Below are 21,859 nucleotides of genomic sequence, written 5' to 3' on the forward strand. Positions count from 1 at the left end.
TGACAGCCTTGAAGGCAGTAAAATGAAAAACACACATGACAGAGGAAAATATTTGCAACGGGTTTGTCACAGTCATGCAGGAGTCGTGTATGTGTGAAGCGAGGAAACTTGGACCATGCAGAAAGATCAGAAAGATCAAGATCGTAGGATAGAAAAGTTCACCAAAGTGGATGAGCAACTGGTCCTGAATTCCTCAGATAGTGCATGCTTGAGTGGGAAGGAAAAAAGATTTATAGAAATCCTGACGCAAGAGCCTCTGTAATTCATATTGAGACTTTTAATTCTTGGATTGTGATTGAGTTTTTTTTTTGTGAGATTTTAAAAAGTCACTGGGTGTCAGAAATAATGTCAGGCGTAATATGTTCATGGTCAGCTCTGCACAGTTGTTCACTGGGATTACATTTACAAACCATTTAGGATGTTAGTATTGGCTCCCTTCTGTGACCCTTAGTGAACCTAACATCCAAAGTGTGCCAATAGAATAATCCACTAACCTGAACTTCCTTAATAGAGATTTAACACGCTCACCACTCTAGGACTTGAGCCTTCTTTTGTGATAGTCAGTGCTGCTAAAACCGCATTCATTTACAGCTCGGTAAAGCCTGACCCCATGGTCTGATAAATTATATTAAGATTGGGGTTTTAGAGTTAGTCAGACGGATTCTTTTTTGCTGAGACCATGCAGAAATTGTGGAATCCAGTCATATAAATATATAAATGGAGTTTGGAGTCTCCTTGGCTGTTCCTCAGTGGAAAAAGTGAGACCATGGTTGTGAGAGAAGAACGCTGGGGAGGCGGGGCTGCGGGGAGCTGGAGATAACATCATGGCAGTGGAGTGAAAGCATTTTAAAACCATGCATCTGTGCACTGGTGGCTCTAATTTGGGCCGTATGTCAGAGATGGGCTCTAACAGGCTTTCGACACGCTTTGTTAAAGAGCATACGCCTTCTCCGTCTACAAAAAGGACGTGCAAGAAAAGTCAGTGAAGCAATGATGACTTGCCAATGCGAGGCATCTAATAATGCAAAGAGTCATGAGGAAGGATTTCATTGTCCATTTGTATCCAGCTTTGAATCCTCAACCCATATTTCCTTTTAACAACAAGTCCCTGCACCATATGTGCTTTTGAAATGGAACTCATTCTCTGGTTAAGGATACAAAGGTTCGCTCAGGTCAATCAGCAGATTGGATTGCCATAATTCTTTCCATTCATAAAAGCATTCCTAGTAAAAGTCTTAAAGCCAGTCATTTCTTGGCAGCAAAAGAGAGATGTGAATGAGAATAAGCAAAAAAGTACTAATAGATAGTCCTTGGCTGTTCCGAACAACAAATAACAGTCAAAAGCCACTTTAGACAAAATGAGAGAATCGTCTAAAGAAACTGCCGTCCTGCGTATGATTTTATTGTTGTCATAATTTAAGAGGAGTAATGTGTGGTTTAATGAATGTTGCTGTGTACTTTATGGGTTTAGTTCGTCTCCTGTCCCTAGATGATTTCCTAATAAGAACCATGTTCAGTTGATTGTTATTATAAAATTTAATCCATCGGCTGCCTCTGGACTATTTCATAAGAGCAGAAAGTGAATTGAGATGCACATAATACAAAAGTGAAAATATAGCAGACTAAAAGCAGAACCAGTGGAAGTCGATTTCTGCAATACAATCTACCATTTGAAAACACAGTTTAATACAAACCGCGTCCCGTGATAAAAAATTTATTGTGAATGAAGACGGAAAACTGATTGCAATTTACAGAAGACTTCAAGCACGATATGGTGACGAGCCTCATAGCTACAGTTAAACATCTGAATGGTGCAAACGATTTAAAGAAAAGCTGTACATCTGTGAATGATGATCACAGAGGAGGTGGCTCGGAGCCCACTGCAGTCATTCCCGTGAACATTCAGAGGATGGTATGCCAAATTAGACTCAGAACTATATCAATAGCCTATCTTACTATTGCAGTAATACAAGGAGTCTTTCCCTTATTCCAGATGTGCTGTAGGTTAGTACGATAAGATTAGCTCATAAGTTCTACTTTAGATCTGTGCAAACTGCATAGCTTACAGTAGATGGTTTCTAACACACCATAATCTGTCTCACACACTGTATTTAGACATGTACTAAAACCGTTCAGCTATTGTAATCCTCTCGTTTCATCCTCTCCAGCTTCTGCTGCGGCTAAGTCACTGACCGTATCCGATGAGACGGAAAAGACAATGAGAGTGAAATGGCAGCCAGCTCCAGGCCGGGTGCTGAGCTACAGAGTGACATATACACCCCAGTCTGGTGGCAGACAGCTGAGTGTGAAAGTGCCACACAACTTCACATCCACCGTGCTGAAGAAACTGCAATCCATGACCTCATACGACATCACCGTTCACCCCGTGTACAGGCGTGGAGAAGGCAAAGCAAGGCAAGGAGTAGGAACCACACGTACGTTGGCTCATAATTCAACCCCACAGTGAACAAGGGCGGGTGGGTGGGGGGGGGGGGGGTCGTGTGTGTCTGTTTGTATGCTTAAGAGAGAGAGAAATAGAGATACAGTACATCTAGAATCAATTTACTATGTCCCATTACTATTTTGTGGATGTTGGTTTTGAGATTTAATAGTTTAATTTAAGAACTTAATCGCAACTATTGGGAATATGACCTCACACACTTAACATTCCCATCTTTTTGCTTACTTTATAACTCATTTAACACAGTTTAAAATTTTTGATTACTCCAACAATTTCTATTTAAAGATTTCCTTCTGAATGTGATAGAAGAGCATTCTGGACAGTTTTACACAAATAAATGGACATTTTTGTACCACCATATGTAATAAAATGGCTCCATAAACATCGTAATATTGGCAAAAAAAAGGACACTTTTTAATGTAATTTTGGTAAAATAGCCATATGTTCACAGTGGAAAGCTGTAAGATCCAAATCCAGATGTTTGAGAATAATATATGTTGTAGGCTAAATCAAAGTTTTCTTGCAATCGAGAGATATACTGTATGTATATAAGTAGCACTTTTGAGACATCACTGTATAACGTGCTGTGCTGTGGTGTCTGGTACCGGGACGTTTGTACTGAATCCTTTAAGTGCTATAAATTGTGGGGTGGGGCCATCCCCGCAATCAGATTTGTTTGTCTGATACATCCCATGGATGCTTAATCGAATTGAGACCTAAAGAAATTAGAGGCCAGAACAACAACCTTGAACACAAGCAGGCCGTGGTGCACTGGGTTTTTATATCAAAGCCAGCATTGACGTTTTTCATTGACGTTTTATCAGCTTTTCTGTGGGATCGGACAAGCTGGCCTTTGGTTCTCATAGGCACTAATGATCCTTGAGTGCCCATGATCCTGTAATTAGATTACTGGTTGTTGTAAGTCTTTCAGCTGCTCCCAGCAATGGGTTGCCACAGTGGACCAGCCGGTCCGCACATACAAGCTTGGCACAGGTTTTTACACCAGATTCCCTTCCTGACGCAACCCATTTTATCCGGGTTCGAGACCAATGCATCCAGTGCTCGGGTTTTTGAGCACTGGCTGGGAATCGAACCCAGGCCTTTTGCCAGTTTACTGTTATATAATTGATAATCCGTGAATCTTAGTTCACCTGGTAGTGACGATAGTGTTGTGACTAATTGGTATATAAACATCAATCATTTTTTACACTATTTCGCAAAACAGAAATTACTATTAGTCAATGTTGTTATTAATATTAATAATGCTAAATGTGGAAGTTTTTTACAGTTAATTCAAGTTAAAATGCCTGTATTTATTACTATCATTATAATTCTATCAATAATCGACATGTGCTAAGATTGCTATGTGTCGGTTTGTTTTTTCATACAGTATCACCTTATAAAGCACCAAGAAACCTGCAGACCTCCGAACCAACCAAGACGAGTTTCCGTGTGACTTGGGACCCAGCGCCGGGAGATGTGCGCGGCTACAAAGTCACGTTCCACCCAAGTGATAATGAAGTGAACCTTGGAGAGATGCATGTTGGACCTTATGACAACACAGTTGTCTTAGAGGAGCTCAGGTAGGGTGAGAAATCCATAGAAATGTGTAGAATTTCCAGGCTTCACTTCACTGTTTCTGCAAAAATTTGTTGTCTGGAATTTGTTTGCAGAGCAGGAACAAAGTACTCAGTGGCTGTGTTTGGAATGTTTGATGGGGGGCAGAGTACGCCTTTGGCTGGAGAGGAGAAAACAACACTTGTTGATCCCCCTGAACCCCCACCCATGGACCCTCCGGGTAAAGCTTTACTCTACATAATATTTATACGCATCAAGTGCCCATGCTTAAGATGCATACAACATATAATTTACAATTATATATAAATCTTTTGCCTTTTAGCCAGGACTAGTCAGAATTACGCATTCTGTAGCACATCGTTCATATTCCTGAGCAATGATTTCTGGTTAATACACTAAAAAAGGTTTATGATCCCTTGCTGCTTTTACTTGCCAGAGCTTGATTAGCTACGCGTGGTTTCATCGCGTAAAACAAGATGTCCTTACTTGTACCACAGCAAACAAACAAGCCAAAGGAATGCAGCGTCCTTCTCTGCCACCTCCCTCTCTTTCATATTTTGCTCTTTCTCAGAAGTCCTTACGGAAAAGAAGCAAACTGCTTCCAGTTAGGAGCTGTTTTACAGCCAAGAGACAGGAAAGAAGAGAGCATAAGTTGTGTGATGTCACCACCGAGCAGCATGAAACTAGGAAAATATTATGCTTATCCAGTGAGAGTTGAGATTAGCCACTTTTCAAGCTGCATTTACTGTAGATGAAGAGCTGAATCACGATATCTACAATTATTATTTCATAATTATCTAACAACCTACCCCCCCCCCACCCTTTTTAGTAGATAAACTGTTGGATTTAGGCACGTCAAATCAGGGAATCCTAACCATGATATAATCATTTTTTTTCAGGATATAAATAACAGATTCAACATTTTGAACACGACATTGGCCCTGCATACATAAGTCCAAAGCTGTCTCCAAATTGTAAACAGGCTTCCCACTTTGCTTTGAATCAGTCATGAATACATCAATGTACTATAACATGTTTTCAATTGCAGAGACCGAGGCAGTGTGTGCCATGCAATAGTCTCTTTGCAGGTGTCTGGAGCTGTGTGAAAAAAAAATGTATGGTGGAAGAGGAATGTGCCATAACTCAGGGAGAGCTTTGCTCATATATCGCTCATCTACAGACTTGAGGAGACAGAGGCCATCATGTTTGGGCTCCAGGGCTGGATACCAGAGGGAATTGGAGTCTGCACAAACAGTGCAGATATGAAGGAGAGGGGGGGGGGGGGGGGAATACATTTGTGCAACTTGTACACTGTTTGATAAATAAAAATAAATTTCTTTGAACCAAATGTGTGTTTTTGAACAAATATGTCGTCAGTGTATTCGTTCCAGTTCGTTGTTTATTTCATTTCCTCTTCATTTTTTCATTATTTTTGTTATCATTTCTTAAAATCTGCCTTAGAATGCCAACGCAGGGATTCTTTGACAGCTTTTTGACTTCCTGCCGCTATGTGACGGGTGTCCTCCATGTCCTTGTTCCGCAGATGCTCAGTGTAAAACCACTGCCAAAGCAGACATAGTTCTGCTAGTGGACGGCTCCTGGAGCATTGGACGTTTGAACTTTAAGACCATCCGGACCTTCATCTCTCGCATGGTGGGCGTCTTTGACATTGGACCAGACAAGGTGCAGATTGGTGAGGCTCTGCTGCTTTGGTGCATTTTTTAAAAAATTTTTACAAGCACAGATTTATGGCAATGACATAACACTTCTGGATGCCAGATGTGAGCTCTGATTTGGGGCCCCAAAATGAGTTATGAGGCTGAATTTTGCAGCGTTCTTCACTTAAAAGTGTGAGGATGATATAAAATAAAATGGCGTTCTCCTGAATCATGATCAGATCTGACATTTAACCTGCGTCTCTTCCAGGTCTGGCTCAGTACAGTGGAGACCCCAGGACAGAATGGAACCTTAATGCTCACCGTACCCGTACAAGTCTCTTAAATGCCGTGTCCAACCTGCCGTATAAAGGCGGAAACACCATGACGGGTATCGTGTTTTGAGTCACAATGCTTAGCCAGTGTTTACTGTATGAATCACACGGATATGTTTAGTCTTACTGAGTGACAGGTCAATAACATTTTCTTTAAGAGGTTTTCTAAGTGGCCTAACTTTCACTTTGTTGATGTTTTTTTCTTCTTACTCTCAAATGAACAGGTATGGCTTTGAACTACATCTTGCAAAACAATTTTAAACGGGAAGTGGGGCTTAGACCTGACTCTCGTAAGATCGGCGTCCTCATTACTGATGGCAAGTCACAGGATGACATCATTCTTAGCTCCCAGAATTTGAAGACTGAGAACATCGAGCTTTATGCCATTGGTGGGTGAACAAGTGTTCAATTCTAAAATGAAGTCCTGCTTTTTTGCATTTCTTATCTTATTAGTTTAAAAGAGCTCATGAAACCCATCAAATTTAATAAGTCAATTATTAGAAGATTGTCTAGCATGTTGTATATGTTGAAGGTGCTAGGGCATGATATCAGTAATATAAGGTGATTTAAGGTGATAGCAGTGCTAGGGCATGATATCCATCATTTAGACATGGGTATTAATGCATATATCTACAGAGACTTATATCAATAAAGAAAACACATGTGTAAGGACGTTCTTAATTAATTGTGAGTTATGCGTCAGTTTCATGGCCATTAAAATGTATTTAGTCAGAATTTATGATTTCACACATGGTTTAGATTTTAACACTTACAGGACATTCACATATTCTGTAATGAACTGAGAAGCAAAAATGGAACTTTTTGGTTCTGGACTTATAGGTGTGAAGAATGCTGATGAGAACGAGTTGAGGTCCATTGCTTCTGAACCCGATGAGATCCACATGTACAACGTTAATGACTTCTCCTTCCTGCTGGACATTGTTGATGACCTCACGGAAAATCTCTGTAATAGCGTGAAAGGACCAGGTAAATTCTGTTAAACAACAACAACAAACCATATAGTATTAAACTGAGCTGGATTTTGGATGTTAGAGACCAGTGATTTTGATGCTGTTGGTTGAACGTGACTGTCAATGAGTTTAGGTAAGGATTGGAAGTGTACACTTGAAGTATGTTTGCTAAGGATAATCCAAGAATTGTAGCCTGTAACAAAAACTAGTACAATTAAAGATAACAGTTTCTTGAAACTTTGGGGGAAAAATGTGTTGTGAGATCAATTAACAAACTAAAGCACATGCCAATGATGGTGTTCAAAAAAAAGTACAAAATAGGATATGGCAGACAGCTTGTGATGGGTCAGTGGGGACATAGTCAATGTGGTCCTGGCAGTCAGATTGCTTTGGGGTTTCAATATCTTACTACATTATAATCATCAAGAAGGAATTGGAAAACAACTTCTACTGTGAGAAGCCAGATTGAATAAACTTGAAGAGTACGGCCGTTAATCAACGCTTCTCATGTTAGCCAAGGTGAACCTCAAACCGTCCTAGCTGTTACCTCTCAAGACTTTGTTTTAAAAATAGAGTTCACAAAAATCATAACAACGCCGTAACGCTACAATGGAGTCCAGATATTAAGCTCAGTTGCTCCCAGAAGCATAACACTGATTTACCACACACTGAATAGCTACGCTATATCCTCGAGCAGGTCAGCCACCAAATCTTGAGATATATAGTCTACTTCAACTTCAACTTTTTTTTCTTCCAAGAGAAACTTATATGCCTCAGATACTGTAGATCTGTACTGTAGCTTGTGCAAGTCCTAGTGTGAAAGCTGTTTTCCAATCCACTTTGCATTTGTTCCATTGCTCATTAAGGAGGAGGAGGTCCAGGAATTCCCACGGATCTAGAGACATCTGAGGTGACTCAGTACTCCTTCCGTGTCACTTGGATTCCCCCTGATGAACCCGTGGAGAGATTCCGGATTGAATATGTCCCAGTGGCTGGAGGCCAGACTGAATCGGTGAGACGCTCTGAATGGTGCTGACTCAGGTGTAGAACTTAGAAGGAACTATTCAACCGTAATTAGAATTTTAGAATAAATCAATTAGTCAAAATGTTTGTTGTTTGTTGTCATTGGTTTTACACTGGAGCTATGCCATTTTGTAGCTAATTTAACAGTATAGAAATTACAACACACAACACAGAAATATGCTGGGATTTAGCTCTGCAGTATGGCAAGCGCTTAATCATCTGTATTTGTTGAGATCCAGAAGATCGAAGAAAGCCAGATGCCCTTTAGCGGTGGATGCCTTAGCTTCTTTAGCTGCTATTGCTAGCGCTGCTATGAAATTTCCCATGCCACCAATTCTTACTGACGTCAGCAAGCGCCTACGCATAAGCAGAAGCAAAAAGTCTCATGAATTCCTCATTAAAGTCACATGACCATGTATTGGATATCTACACGATCCTTACAAAAGTTACACAGATCTTAAAAACATCAGACATTTTTGCATTCAGACAGCCCTAAAAAATATCTGAATATCTGACTTGTGTCACATTAGGGAACACCTAAATTAACTTGAAAACCTACCTTACTGACAAACATTACTATTGGAGCTCCACTGTGACAGTAATGAAGCAAATTTTAGACACCAAAAATGCTATATACTGTATACTCACTTCCTTAACGTCTATACCGCTGAATCCTGTATACAGGGTCACTGAGGGTCTGACGCCTCTCCAAGGGGACTTACAGTAGGGCATGAGGCGCCATACACCCTGGATGGGGTGCCAATCCATCATAGGGCACATACATACAAACATTCACACACTATGGGCAATTACGTCTTACCTGCATGTCTTTGGATTGTGGGAGGAAACTGGAGTATCCGGAGGAAACCCACCAAGAAAACATGTAAATCAAACCCGGACCCTGGAGGTGCAAGGCGATAGTACTAATCACTAAGCCACCGTGCCCCCAAACCAAATAATTGCTTGTGTCAACCTTTGGTGGCAACAACTGCAATCAAGCGTTTGGGATAGCTGCCAGTGAGTCTTTCACGTCGCTGTGGAGGAATTTTGGCCCATTTTTCATTGCAGCATTGTTTTAATGAAGTCACATTGGAGGGTTTTCGAGTATGAAAGGCCTGTTAAAGGTCATACCACAGGATTTAAGGCCAGACTTTGACTAGGAAAAACCAGAAGAGGGCAACTACTTTATTACAGCACTGTATAGTTATATTTTAAAGATATTTCTTTTATTTCTATGTGTTTTTGTGTAAAATGATTTCTTCACAATATTGTTTTTTCCATCCAAGTGCCCAATGTTTTCCGTCGGCTTATTAGAGGCATCATAAAATTGAGGTTTTGCAGCCAGGCATAGGTTACATGCAACAGAATACTCCAGAACTGACTTCACATTGGTTTGACTTTTTATTGGATCTCTTATAGTGGAAACAAGTGCTATTATACAGTAAGATCAAATTTATACCACATATAAATCTCTCTCATGGGAGTTCTGATTACATGTTACATCCCTATTATTCCTATATGTAGACATCAGTTTTTCCCCTTAACTAGTTGGAGGAATATATTTATTTATCTCATGAGATCCTCAAATAAGGATAGTGAGGTTTGATTTTATTGTAACAACAACAGTTTAAAGATAACGGTCTTGTAAAGATATTAATTATCGGCCTTCCGCTGTCTGAGTGAACTGGTGGATAGAAATGTTTGGTATTTTCAGAATTAAAAGTATTTGGCAGGCTTATTATTTTTTTGATTTGTCACAGATGTATGTGGACGGCGAGGAGAACACTTTGGTGCTGACCGGCTTGACCCCTAACACAGAGTACGCAGTGAGTGTCTTCTCCATAATCGGCGAGGAGAGCAGTGAACCCCTTAAAGGCACAGAAACCACATGTAAGTTGCGTAAATGTTTACCTCCTTCCTGCTTTTTCTAACAGTAGAAATGACACCTACAGTACTGCACACCCTCAAGCAATGACCTAGTTAAACATTTCAAGACAATATACCAAACAGACTGTCTGCTTTGGCTGTAACACCTAGACTTTACCTTGCTTCTACAGTACCCCTAGCCATGGTGGAGAGCATGACTGTCTATGACGAAGCCATGACCAGCATGAGAGTGAGATGGGAGAAAGTACCAGGAGCTACTGGCTACCTCCTTAGGTACAATGCCATAAACGCCACTGTGCCCACTGTGGAGCAAGAGGTAAGAGCACATGCAATTCCTTACTCAGCCTTTCCATATCCACTTTATGAAGCATGTTGGCAAGGTCTCCGCTAGCAGTTTCTCACTTCCAGATGGCAAAATACAAGAAAGAATTGCTTATACTGAGCTTCTGGACTTCTGGGATCCAAGAAGTTAATAGCAAAGATTAGATCATATTGAGTAGGTGACCCCTGAAGTCATTGCAGTGATATGAACCAATTTAAACAGATGTGTGCTGTGTGTATTTTTTATTTTTTTTAACTTTGTGTTTTTTACCAAAGCTTCCAAAAATAGCCCCCCAATGTAGAAAGCGAGATTAGGGAACAACCAGAATGAGGCATTCAACAAATGTGACAAGTTCGGTCTGCTGTGCTGCCTTCTCTCTAACATCCTGTTTCTCTGCATCCCTCCCACTTGCAGATGGAAGTTCGGGAAAATGTGGACGATGTCCAGCTGCTGGAGCTCCTTCCAAATACGGAATATGCCGTAACCCTGTTCGCTCTACATGGAAATGCTCGCAGCGCTCCCATCATTGACCAGGGAGTCACTTGTATGTCGGCTTACGTTCATATGCAAACCAGTCTACTGTTCTCTTCAAAGTTAATCCACTTGTAAGTTTGCTCCTGCTCTTCATTGGTTTCATGTTGCGTCTCTGTCTCAGTACCCCTTCCTGCTTCTGGCGACCTGAGGATATCTGAGGTGACCCACAGTTCCATGCGTCTTAATTGGGATGCAGCTCCAGGGTCGGTCAGGAAATACATCATCACCTACACGCCTGACAGTGGCGAACCGCTTCAGGTACCAGATGTTCTATCTTCTCTAAGATTTAAAGGAAAACTCAAACTCTTCAGAGTTTTGAAAAGAAACCTTTTTAAATCTTTTTTCTACGTTGATGTTTCATTGATAGGCTGAGGTTGGTGGTGATGTAACTACACTGGATCTTAAAAACCTACGTTCTCAAACTGAGTATGATGTTATTGTTGTACCTGTATATGACGTGGGAACAGGAGGGAAAATGATCGGAAAAGATATCACAGGTGAGACCTTATTTAAATTTATTCTTTCAAATATACTGGACAGTTAAGCTCTTAGGGTGGCATCGTAGTGGTTTGCACTGTCGCCTTGCACCTCCAGGATCTGGGTTCGATTCCCATCTCTGTGTGCATGGAGTTTGCATGTTCTCCCCGTGCTTGGTGGGTTTCCTCCGGGTACTCCGGTTTTCTCCCACAGGCCAAGCACATGCAGATTAGGCTAAGTGGTGTTCCCAAATCGCCCTGTGTGAGTGAGTGTATGTGTGTGTGCCTTGCGATGGATTGGCACCCTGTCCAGGGTGTACCCCGCTTTATGCCCTAAGTCTCCTGGGATAGGCTCCAGGTCCCCGCGACCCTGAATACAGGATAAAGCGGAATAGAAGATGAGTGAGTGAGTGAGTTTAGCTCTTGGTTGATGAAAGAATGGTTGGAAGACATTTCAGTGGTTCTGCCATCTTTGTCATTAGAATGTTTCTCATGCATTTCACCACTCCATATTAATGCATTATAGGTATGTAGTTCTTTTGTCATTTAGTCACGGCATGAGGTAATGTTTATTTATGAATCCTAGCTGATTCTCTAGGCTGTTATTTTCACTGTCACACAAAGCCTTTTACTGTAGACACAAATGCACCAGCTCACGCAAACATAATAAGTCAGGCCAACATTAGAAAACATAAATGATGACTAATAGTCTAGCAATTTGGTCACTTTTTTCTCTGTCCCCATATGCAGACGTGGTGCCAGCCCCAAAGAACCTAAAATTCTCTGAGGTGACGCAGACGTCATTCAGGGCCACATGGGAACACGGAGCCCCAGATGTTTCCCTCTACCGCGTCGGCTGGGTTAAGAAAGGGGGGTCAGACTTCCAAAATGTAAGTTGATCCAAATAACTTTCAAGCTTTTTTTTTCTTCTTCTTTTACAAAATCAAGGTTGAGATTGTGGAATAGCGTAGAAATGTATCAGAAAAAATATTCTTATAGGGATTTCTGTAATAGACTGGAAGATGAGTCATGGCAGCTGGCTTTATTTTGGTTAGTTTGAAGTTACCATGACATTTTTCTGTAATAGATTTTTGTCTAAAAGTTTCTTAAAGTGTCTTCATTCCGAATGACCGAACCAATGGTAAGCATGATAGGCGATTTTCCCAGAGATCTGGCTAAGGGCAAGGAAACCTTGGTAGGTAGGAATGAAAGTTTAGAAGCTTTTTAAAACCAGTGTACTGTGTTACAGGTGATAAATTAGTCATAGTCACCAATCAATCATTAAAAGGAAGGAGCAGGCATTGGAGGCCTCAGGATAGCAGGAGTAATAATAATTGCTTGACACTCTTTCTAAAGCGTTTCTAAATCTGAGATTCACTGTATGTGTTTCTTTCAAGACTATCCTGGGCAGCGAAGAGACATCTCTGGTCCTCGAAGACCTGGACCCAGACACTCTGTATGACGTCACCGTGACAGCCATCTACCCTGACGAGTCTGAGAGTGAAGACCTGATTGGCACCCAACGCACATGTAAGACACACACATACCAAATAGATACATAAGTGCAAATACATCATCACACACATCACAACTTCAAAATGTCTACAGCAATGATCAAACTATGAAACTATGAAAACTATGAAATAATGTATTGTTCTCTTAACATCTTTTTCTAGCGTCAAAGATCGTTACGCCTGGTATGTTGTTTCAAATATGAGGAATTATTGACATTACAATAAGTGTAATGGTAACACTGGTGCTGTTCATGAAAGCACATTATGAAAAATAATAAAAATTGCATGTGCATTACTGAACCCAGTGCTGCAAATGCTAATAAGAGTGTTAATTGCAGCAATCATTCCACCAGAAACACCACCCATCCACCAGTCTTGTCATAGTCATTATGTCACCCACCATCTTGTCATCAGTGTCATTATGTCACCCATCATCTTGTCATCAGTGTCATTAATTGCCAATGTCATTAGCCTTCAGTCTCAGTGTCAATCTATGTGCATGTGCATACATAACCTGCCCGGCTCCACTGTGTCCACATTGTGAAACATAGCTTCATCACCATCATGTGCCACCATGTGCTTCTCCATTTGGCTTCCTGGACCGACGGTTGTAAGAATAGTACAAAGTTAACTTGTGCCTTATCTTCTACCAGCTCCCAATGGGCCTCCACAGAACTTGCAAGTTTTCAATGCTACTACCACCTCTCTGACTGTAAAGTGGGACCATGCTCCTGGCCCTGTCCAGAACTACAAGATCGACTATCAGCCAGTCGCTGGTGGAAAAACCTTGTCTGTAAGTCTTTCTGCACCCGGTCAGCCCTCATTGCAGAGCGGATCTTTATAATCACAATGTAATGGGCTGCATTTAACTAACTTGATATGTCCAGCAGAATTTTCCACATTACCAACCCAAAATATGTTTTACAGACTCGTAGAGCCTTATGTTATCAATTACAGTAGGAACACCACCCCCTGGAAAAAAAAAAAAGCTGGAAACCCTTTTTCATAACCCTCAACAACCTCTGGAACACAACACCATCTCTGTTAAATGTCTTGGGCCATCAGCAGTTTATTCTAAAGAGCACCACTGGTGTGATTAAGCTTATTACTCAAAGCATTGTTAACTGTACAAAATCCCATCAACAATGCTTTTGGCTGGCGCTTAAGTGTGTTTTTGTTTACCACATTGCAAAAATCTCCAAGCTGGCAAAATAACATACATTTCTTCCCAAGAATGTAGTTAGATCATGAATTGAAATAAAATTGTTAACAGACATTGGATATTCAGAATAACAGTCTTCCTGCCATACGCTCTGTCATGTTTTAACCCAAATTTAAAACACATAATGTGGGCATATAATATAGAGGACATTTATTTTTTGGCATTTTGAACAGTTTGTAAAATACTGGGATTAACACATACACAATTACATGTACATAGAGTACATACTCTCAGTCTCTACGTTTTATATTTTGTTTAAGAAGTGGGAACTGACATGCTAATCCAATTTATTCAGTCTGTTCAGTTTGCACAATAGCTTTTCCATCTATTTCTCCAAAGTTGAGCCTGGAAATATTTTTTCCCCAGTGATCTTTTCAAGACTTAAAATATGGGAAGGGATGCACTTTTCACGATATGTTATGTTTAAGCTATTGGCTGGTCCACATTTTTGCTCTGAGCTAGCTTGATCCTGACTCCTGATGTAACATTGCATAATGACCAGCAGGTCCAGGTAGTCTTTAAGGGCTAGCCTGGAAAACTCACCACAGGGTTAAATAAGAACATTAATATCAAAGACAAATCGTTTTTAAGAAACATAAACATTTCCCATCACAGCTGGAGAACTACAGTCCTATGCAAAAGTAATAGGCACCATCAATTATCTTTAGTACAAATTTAGTTTTACATGTTTAATATGTATGAATTATTATGTACAACATTAGTCACTATTCTCCAGCACACTCAGTAAAACATCCAGCTGTTTTACTTACAGTGTGCAAAAGTCTTGGGCATAAAAAAAAAACATAAGCAAAGATATCTTTGAAAACATTTTTGCATAAAAGAAATTTCTATAAAGAGCACAAAAGAGTTAAAAATGAGCACATTCAGCATTTAATGTGAAAATTATTTGCTTGAAACTAATCAGTCGTGTTAAAAACAGATTCGTGCAGTTTTTAAAGCAAAACAGCCGGGAGGTTTTACTGAGCATGCTGGAGATTATGGCAGAATTCTACTGGTAACTTTGTCACACTTACTTCTGTCCATTTCTATGCAAAAACTTTTGCAAAATTGCCTGTTATGTACTGTACTGAGTTAGTACTGTATCTCTGATTTATTATTTTTTAAAAAAGCAATGATGTAAACTTTACAAAGAGAGGAACAAAATTGTGAGCCATTTGGCTTTGTTCATATCAATAGTATAATATTTAGGTTATGTCACGATCTCAACACTTATTTCTTCACACAGACTTCATCTTCGTACTGTATATGTTGGATACAACACCAGACTTTGCTCATCATTAAGAACTTAACTTTAAATATTTGCGAACGTTATACACTAATACTTTAGGCCAAAAGATTAATGTAGGGCTTATAACTTTGGCACATCACAGCACAATCAAATATAATACTAAAATGCTTCTCACAGGAAGGACATCAACAGAAGAAAAAGGGGAAAATGATAGCACACAAACTACATTAAGGGTATAATGTACTGTAGTACCAGTGTTCATTTTAATCCTAGTCGTGTGACTCAAACTCCAGAACTGATTTAATCGTGTTTACTACATGAATATAACTAAATGAGGGAGAAATTCACTGCCTCCAGACTCAGACTCAGCAGACAATGTATTCCTATGCAACAAGACAATGAGGGTTTATGAGGGAAAAACCAGTGGGATGTTTTGGACCAGCCAAGTCAGTTTGCTAATTCAGATACAATTAGGACATCCATTGAAATGCCTAAAAAATGAACAAGAAAATGAATGAAAAGTTTGGCAAAGTACTGCAGATACTGTATAACTCATGAGAATATGCTTTTGTCAGTGGGCCAAAGACCTGATGTGGTTATAGAGCACATGGTCAAATACCAATTAAAATGTTTCTAAAAACTGTCATTTCAGTTTAAGTTTATTTGAGTGGATGAGGTCCAAATTTTCAAAACACATAGGCACAAAATACTCAAAAAAAAAAAAAAAAAAAAAAAAGGCCTGCTCTGTACTTTTGAGTCCAACCCATTTGATTATCATTTATACTATAAATGTTAATATTGGCTTCCAATCCTTTTGGACAACGCCTTATACCCTAAGCTTAAACACAGAAGTGTTGCTTCTGAACCTACTTTTAGTTCACAAACATCAAGAAGAGGTTTATTTTGTGGGGTATCACAATGCAATGCCCTGACGATGTTTAGCACCTCATCAGCATGTCAGCCAGTGGTTTCTTTGATGACTTGGATGCTAAACATAAATAAAAGAGAGTTCCAATAATCAGTCCAAAGCAAACAGTAACTGACTGCCCACATCTATTCCAAATAGACCCAGGTTTCAGGAAAGAAGAACAGTGTTATTCTTCAGAAGCTGACTCCTGACACGGCATATTCCATCACTGTGGCAGCAGTCTACCGCACCGGAGAGCCCAAAGACATTTCTGGCCAAGGAAAGACAAGTACGTGTTTTTTTTTTCCCTTCATAAACCATTTCAGGGAATATTTAGGGATGCTGTCCTTTTATTTAAAGGCGAGTAGTTGTAATTTTTAACATTTCACAATCAGAACTTTTAATATAGAATTATTTGCTCTCTTTTAGAAAAACTGAGTGGGGTGCGAAATCTTCAGGTCCTGAACCCAACCATGACCACTCTAAATGTTCGCTGGGAGCCAGCTGAAGGAAAAGTAAAGGAGTATAAAGTCATATATGTTCCTGCAGCCGGTGGAGCTGAAACCATGGTAGGCCTGGTACAGTAGTACTGTTAGCTTGCTGTTGCCATTAGTGGGAATGCGGTGTCTGTTTTTTATTCCTAAGATAAATCAAGAAACAGTTTTGCTTTGAAGTTTAGTTTAACGAACATTAATTGTGCATTAAATGAACAGGAGCAGGTATCAGGTTCTACTACCACTACAATTCTGAGAGGCCTGCAGCCAGACACCCAGTACGCGGTCACTGTGTACCCAGTGTATGCCGAGGGAGAGGGCAGTAGGATGTCAGAAAATGGAAAGACAAGTGAGTTTCAACACATTTAAACATAAGCTAGTTCGTAATTGCAATGCTTAAACCCAGTTGTACAGTATTTTGGTCTTAGTGCTACACAGCACAGTTAGACAGTAGTGCTTAGTCTATTAGAACGTTTGAGATATCCGACACCAACATTTCAAAACAAAATCACTATGGCTCTGTCTTGCAGGGGCTCTGGGAGGAGTAAAGAATTTGAGGGTCACAGACCCCACCATGACCTCTCTCAATGTCAAGTGGGAACCTGCTGATGGGGCAGTACGCCAGTACAAGATCTTCTACGTCCCTGCTGCTGGAGGCACCGAGGATATGGTGGGGCTTGCTGAAACCCGTTCTGCTCTTTGTTTTGTTTGTTTGAGTGCATATTTCTACTTTATTTGAAGAGTTCCTTTTGGGTTCGTCTACAAAAAACACATCAATATATACCAGATGTCTGGCCTAAACAGTCAGACAAGCCTGAGCTATTTAGCTTAACCATCCAATAATCAATTTGCAAGGTCTGATGCATTTTTGCAAATTTGATTGCTGTAGCTCCGAAAGATATTGTGAAATTCTTTGACTGTTGGTACTACCTTGTTTAAGGATACATTTCTGAAGTAAAATAAGGACAAATTGGGATATACAGCACTGTGCAAAAGTCTTGTCTTGCATTCGCTGAATGGCTCCCATTTTTGCCAAGGTTTTGAGTTTCAATCCAGTCCCTGTACCTGATCTGTTTCAGAGCAGTGTTTTTGTTTGTTAAATCATTCAAGCATTAAAAATAAAAGAACATCTGTATACTGTAAAAATCAGTTCTGTATAAATTCATATATTGGTCATATTTTGAACAGGAACAAGTTCCTGCCGCCACAACAAATATTGTACTGAGGAATCTTCAGCCAGACACTGCTTACACTGTGTCAGTTTCGCCAGTATATCCAGCTACAGAGGGGCGTCGCCAGTCTGAGAACGGAAAGACCTGTGAGTATAAAGTCATTGGATAATCTCAGTTCTTATGGTATTCCTTTCTTATAAAAGATCATTTTTAAAAAATTGCCTTGATATGCCACTTGCCAGTGCCTCTCGGTGGTGTTAGGGGTCTCCGTATCTCTGATGCCACCTTCACCACGCTGACAGCAACCTGGGATGCTGCTGATGGGAATGTTCAAGGATACAAAGTCATCTACATGCCCACAGATGGAGGCCCTGAGCTTGTGGTATAAACCGCTCTCTTCTTTTCTCAGTGCTAGCACTTTTTTGTTATAACTTCCAGCACAGTGTTGACATCACACATGATGACAGGCAAATAGTTTTTGAGATGTGTAATGTAAGTGCCTGGCATTTTCACAAAGACAGATGAAAATGTCACTGAAATTTTAAGTCGTGAACTTGAGATTTGAAATCCCCTTAGACATGCCAGTGTTCAGGATCATTTGGAGCAAACCGAGTGTGAAAAGCATACAATCTTAAAAAAAGAAAAAAAACAAAACAATTTGTTATTAAAACCATTTCGTAAGCTGTGGGATCCTTGACTTTCTTATTTTGCATGCCAATGTTCAGGATCGCTTGGAGCAAATGAAGGATGAAAATGATCCTATCTTAATTTTATTTATTATTAAATTTACTTGGCATTCGGTAATGGATTTTTCAGGAATTTGCATTACCTATTTGAAATTGGCAGGCATATACCATGAGGTTTGAGTTAGAATTTCTAAGAATGGAGAGCTCAGTTGAGATACCAGAACTTTATTACCAGAACATGCTGAATGGTAGGGTTTTTTTCCCCCTGATTTCCACCTTTGGCGGTTCAGCTGAGTAGGATGTCTCATGTTCCACTCCACAGGAACAAGTATCTGAGAGCACAACTTCTTTAGTCATGAAAAGCCTTAAACCCGACACTCAATACACGGTCACCGTGGTGCCTGTTTATGCTGAAGGAGATGGACCACAGCTCTCTGACAAGGGCAGGACAAGTAAGTAATAATGGTGACATCTAAACCTAATGAGAATATTTTACAACAATCAATTTGACGAGGATGAAGGAAATCGATACGATCTTCAATTCAATTGTTGTTCTCAGAAAAACTGGGTACTGTGAGGAACCTGCAGGTTATTGATCCAACCATAAATACTCTTAACGTTCGCTGGGAGCCTGCTGAGGGTAACGTCAGAGAGTATATAGTCATCTATGTTCCGGAAACTGGAGGTGAACAAGAAGTGGTAAGACATGATATCTTTATCTACAGCTAAAACATTGTCAATTTCTAAATAAAATTCTTTTTGTGGAGAAAAATGTTTCAAAGAATATTATTATTATTATTATTATTATTATTATTTTAATGACCCTTAAAAATCCATGAGACATCAATTTAAGAATGGAAAAACTGATTCCTTATTGCTTTTTTCATCTTAAATGTGAACAGGAACAGGTTACTGGGAGCACAACCTCCACTGTTCTGAGGAACCTGCAACCAGACACAATGTACACTGTTACTCTGGTACCTGTTTACCATGAGATGGAAGGGAAACCCCTGTCAGAAAATGGAAAGACAAGTAAGTCTTAGATTCGCAAATTAGATATATTAAGTCATTTCCACTGCTGGAACCAAGCAGCGCAATATGAAACATTTCCAGTTCATTAGGAGTTCATTTATGAGGCTTTAAAACTGGAACCAAAATAATTACAAGGTAATTTTCTATGCCAAATCAAATCCATGAGAATTTTTGGCTGGGTGGACCTCTCAGACTGCATTTAGGGAGCTGTAACATGCAGGCTTTCTCTAAACAAATAACAAGACAGATACACGAACATGATGAACAGTGCCAGAAAGCATTGCTACCCACCCCCTTAGTAACATTTACTACTGTAGGTCCCACAAGCTATCTGTTAATGGACAGGAAGATTAAGGGCTGCTGTGTGGCTCTTGCATACATTTCTTTGCATTTATATATATATTTTTTTAACCAAAGAAAAATAGAAAACTTTCCTATATGAACTTAAACACTGTCTGGCCAAAAACGTTGAACACTAAGATTTTATTCAATCAAATTTAATTTTGATTACAGCACGCAATGTGGTGGCCAGTAAAAACGATTCTTCATTTTCCCAGAACCACATTATTTTACAATTTGAGTCATAGGAGCCATAAGGAGAAGAAAGCCTCATTTGATGTAATAGGGTGATTCAGTACATTCAGGTCATCAGCTGACTTCATTTTATAGCCACATAACATTGCTGAGCTTAGACCTGCACAACTAAAGCAACCTCAGATTATAATGTTGTTGTTTTTTTATTATTATCACGATCACTTCACCGATTCATGTAGTCACCTGACCTCATAGGGTCAATCTGGACTCATCGAAGTCACTTCCTTATGCTCCCTAGCAACCTGAAGCCTTTCTTAAGGGGGGATTTTTACAGCAATCAGCGCCTACATGTAATGGACAGGGTGCATAGTACATGTAAAAACAGATGTATAAAGTGTACAAAACTTGCGTATAGAAAGTGACTATATATTTTTTGCTTGCTTACCTTTGAACACACAGGCTTGGTTTTGTTGATGCTGTTCACATTTAGCTGTCTGTGGCTGTCCACAGGACTATTACTTTCCCAATTGTGTTTTTAGCTTCATACCCATTTCTCTCCAAAGTTTTCAACTTTTCCACCAACCAATTATAAACAAACGTTTGTGGGACAATGTGGCTGCACTCTTGTACGGGTAGGTCTTACAAAATTTAGGAGATCTGATATTATAGCTAATATTCTAGGTGTGATTGACAGCTTGGAAATGGTCCTTTACCACTGTGTGACTATGGCAGGTGAAGTGCAATGGATACTCGGCAATAGGGTCTGGAAACCAACATAAACATAACATTTCCAAGATGACCAAGACACACTGTCGCTGTTTAACAAAAAAATTGCTGGTGCTGTTGGCTGCTCAAGTTCTATTCCACCTCCTGGGAAAAATACAAACAAAAAAACATACTGGAATGTGTGAACGCATTCGGTCCTCTCCGGGGTTTATTCCCTCCTTGGGGCTCGTGTTTCCATAATTGCATTTAATTTCGACCCTGTCCAGGATAAATTCCTTACTAAGGATGAATACATAAATAATGGAATGCTTTTGTTATTTCTGTATTTTCTAATCACATAACATTACTTTTTTTCACCAGGACCCCTGGGTGGAGTTCGGAACCTGCAGGTAACCGACCCAACTGCAAGCACGTTGAATGTCCGCTGGGACCATGCAGATGGAAATCCTCGGCACTACAAGGTTTTCTATGTAACACAACCAGGAGCTGAGGAGAAAATGGTAAGAAAGTCAGATGAATGTGCTATATCGGTTAAAACATCCCTTACAATGGATGTGTTACAATGGACTGATGTTCTCTTTCGGTTTTCCACCATGTAAACAGGAACAAGTTTCTGGTAGCACCACAAGCACTGTCCTGCGTAATCTAGATCCCAACACGGTCTACAAGGTCACGTTGTTGCCTGTATATGATCAAGATGTAGAGGGCAAACGTCAGTCTGAGAATGGAAAGACGAGTAGGTCCACTTATATTGTACTGGGATTACGCCTGTAATCGGGATTATTAGTACGTTTCAGTTTTAAATGAGCCAGGTTTGCATCACATTAGCTAAGGTTGACCTGTGTTTGTACAGAGCCTCTGGGTGCCGTGAAGAACATCGTGGTGACAGATCCCACTGTGAACTCTTTAAGGGTGCGCTGGGACCCGGCTGACGGTGATGTCCGTCAGTACAATGTCCTTTACAAGCCAACTACTGGAGGACCTGAAAGCATGGTAGGTAGTCATACATGCAGTTTAAATGACTAATATCCCTAACCCAGGGTTTGATTCTCAACCTACAGTAGGACTAAGATCAGGAATT

General features: G+C 40.1%; 1 protein-coding gene across 4 annotated transcripts in view; it reads left to right on the plus strand.

Moving 5' to 3' along the window:
* Positions 1 to 21,859, plus strand: part of col12a1b (collagen, type XII, alpha 1b) — an 82,531-nt gene that overhangs the window by 23,379 nt on the left and 37,293 nt on the right. For 2 of the 4 annotated variants that reach the window (XM_053489280.1, XM_053489278.1), the window contains exons 15-43: positions 2,169 to 2,435; positions 3,852 to 4,044; positions 4,135 to 4,259; positions 5,583 to 5,732; positions 5,966 to 6,085; positions 6,254 to 6,418; positions 6,870 to 7,016; positions 7,867 to 8,012; positions 9,784 to 9,913; positions 10,081 to 10,226; positions 10,647 to 10,776; positions 10,888 to 11,024; positions 11,134 to 11,263; positions 11,993 to 12,132; positions 12,640 to 12,772; positions 12,919 to 12,939; positions 13,410 to 13,549; positions 16,294 to 16,423; positions 16,564 to 16,703; positions 16,848 to 16,977; positions 17,159 to 17,298; positions 17,817 to 17,946; positions 18,043 to 18,182; positions 18,809 to 18,938; positions 19,046 to 19,185; positions 19,389 to 19,518; positions 21,139 to 21,278; positions 21,382 to 21,514; positions 21,632 to 21,771. In XM_053489280.1, coding sequence (XP_053345255.1) covers positions 2,169 to 2,435; positions 3,852 to 4,044; positions 4,135 to 4,259; positions 5,583 to 5,732; positions 5,966 to 6,085; positions 6,254 to 6,418; positions 6,870 to 7,016; positions 7,867 to 8,012; positions 9,784 to 9,913; positions 10,081 to 10,226; positions 10,647 to 10,776; positions 10,888 to 11,024; positions 11,134 to 11,263; positions 11,993 to 12,132; positions 12,640 to 12,772; positions 12,919 to 12,939; positions 13,410 to 13,549; positions 16,294 to 16,423; positions 16,564 to 16,703; positions 16,848 to 16,977; positions 17,159 to 17,298; positions 17,817 to 17,946; positions 18,043 to 18,182; positions 18,809 to 18,938; positions 19,046 to 19,185; positions 19,389 to 19,518; positions 21,139 to 21,278; positions 21,382 to 21,514; positions 21,632 to 21,771 — 4,043 coding nt within the window. The remainder of the gene's footprint in view (positions 1 to 2,168; positions 2,436 to 3,851; positions 4,045 to 4,134; positions 4,260 to 5,582; positions 5,733 to 5,965; positions 6,086 to 6,253; positions 6,419 to 6,869; positions 7,017 to 7,866; positions 8,013 to 9,783; positions 9,914 to 10,080; positions 10,227 to 10,646; positions 10,777 to 10,887; positions 11,025 to 11,133; positions 11,264 to 11,992; positions 12,133 to 12,639; positions 12,773 to 12,918; positions 12,940 to 13,409; positions 13,550 to 16,293; positions 16,424 to 16,563; positions 16,704 to 16,847; positions 16,978 to 17,158; positions 17,299 to 17,816; positions 17,947 to 18,042; positions 18,183 to 18,808; positions 18,939 to 19,045; positions 19,186 to 19,388; positions 19,519 to 21,138; positions 21,279 to 21,381; positions 21,515 to 21,631; positions 21,772 to 21,859) is intronic. The other 2 variants (XM_053489279.1, XM_053489281.1) reach the window with 2 other exon arrangements.

Source organism: Clarias gariepinus, chromosome 27 (genome assembly GCF_024256425.1).
Source record: "Clarias gariepinus isolate MV-2021 ecotype Netherlands chromosome 27, CGAR_prim_01v2, whole genome shotgun sequence".
In the NCBI taxonomy this organism is placed as follows: domain Eukaryota; kingdom Metazoa; phylum Chordata; class Actinopteri; order Siluriformes; family Clariidae; genus Clarias; species Clarias gariepinus.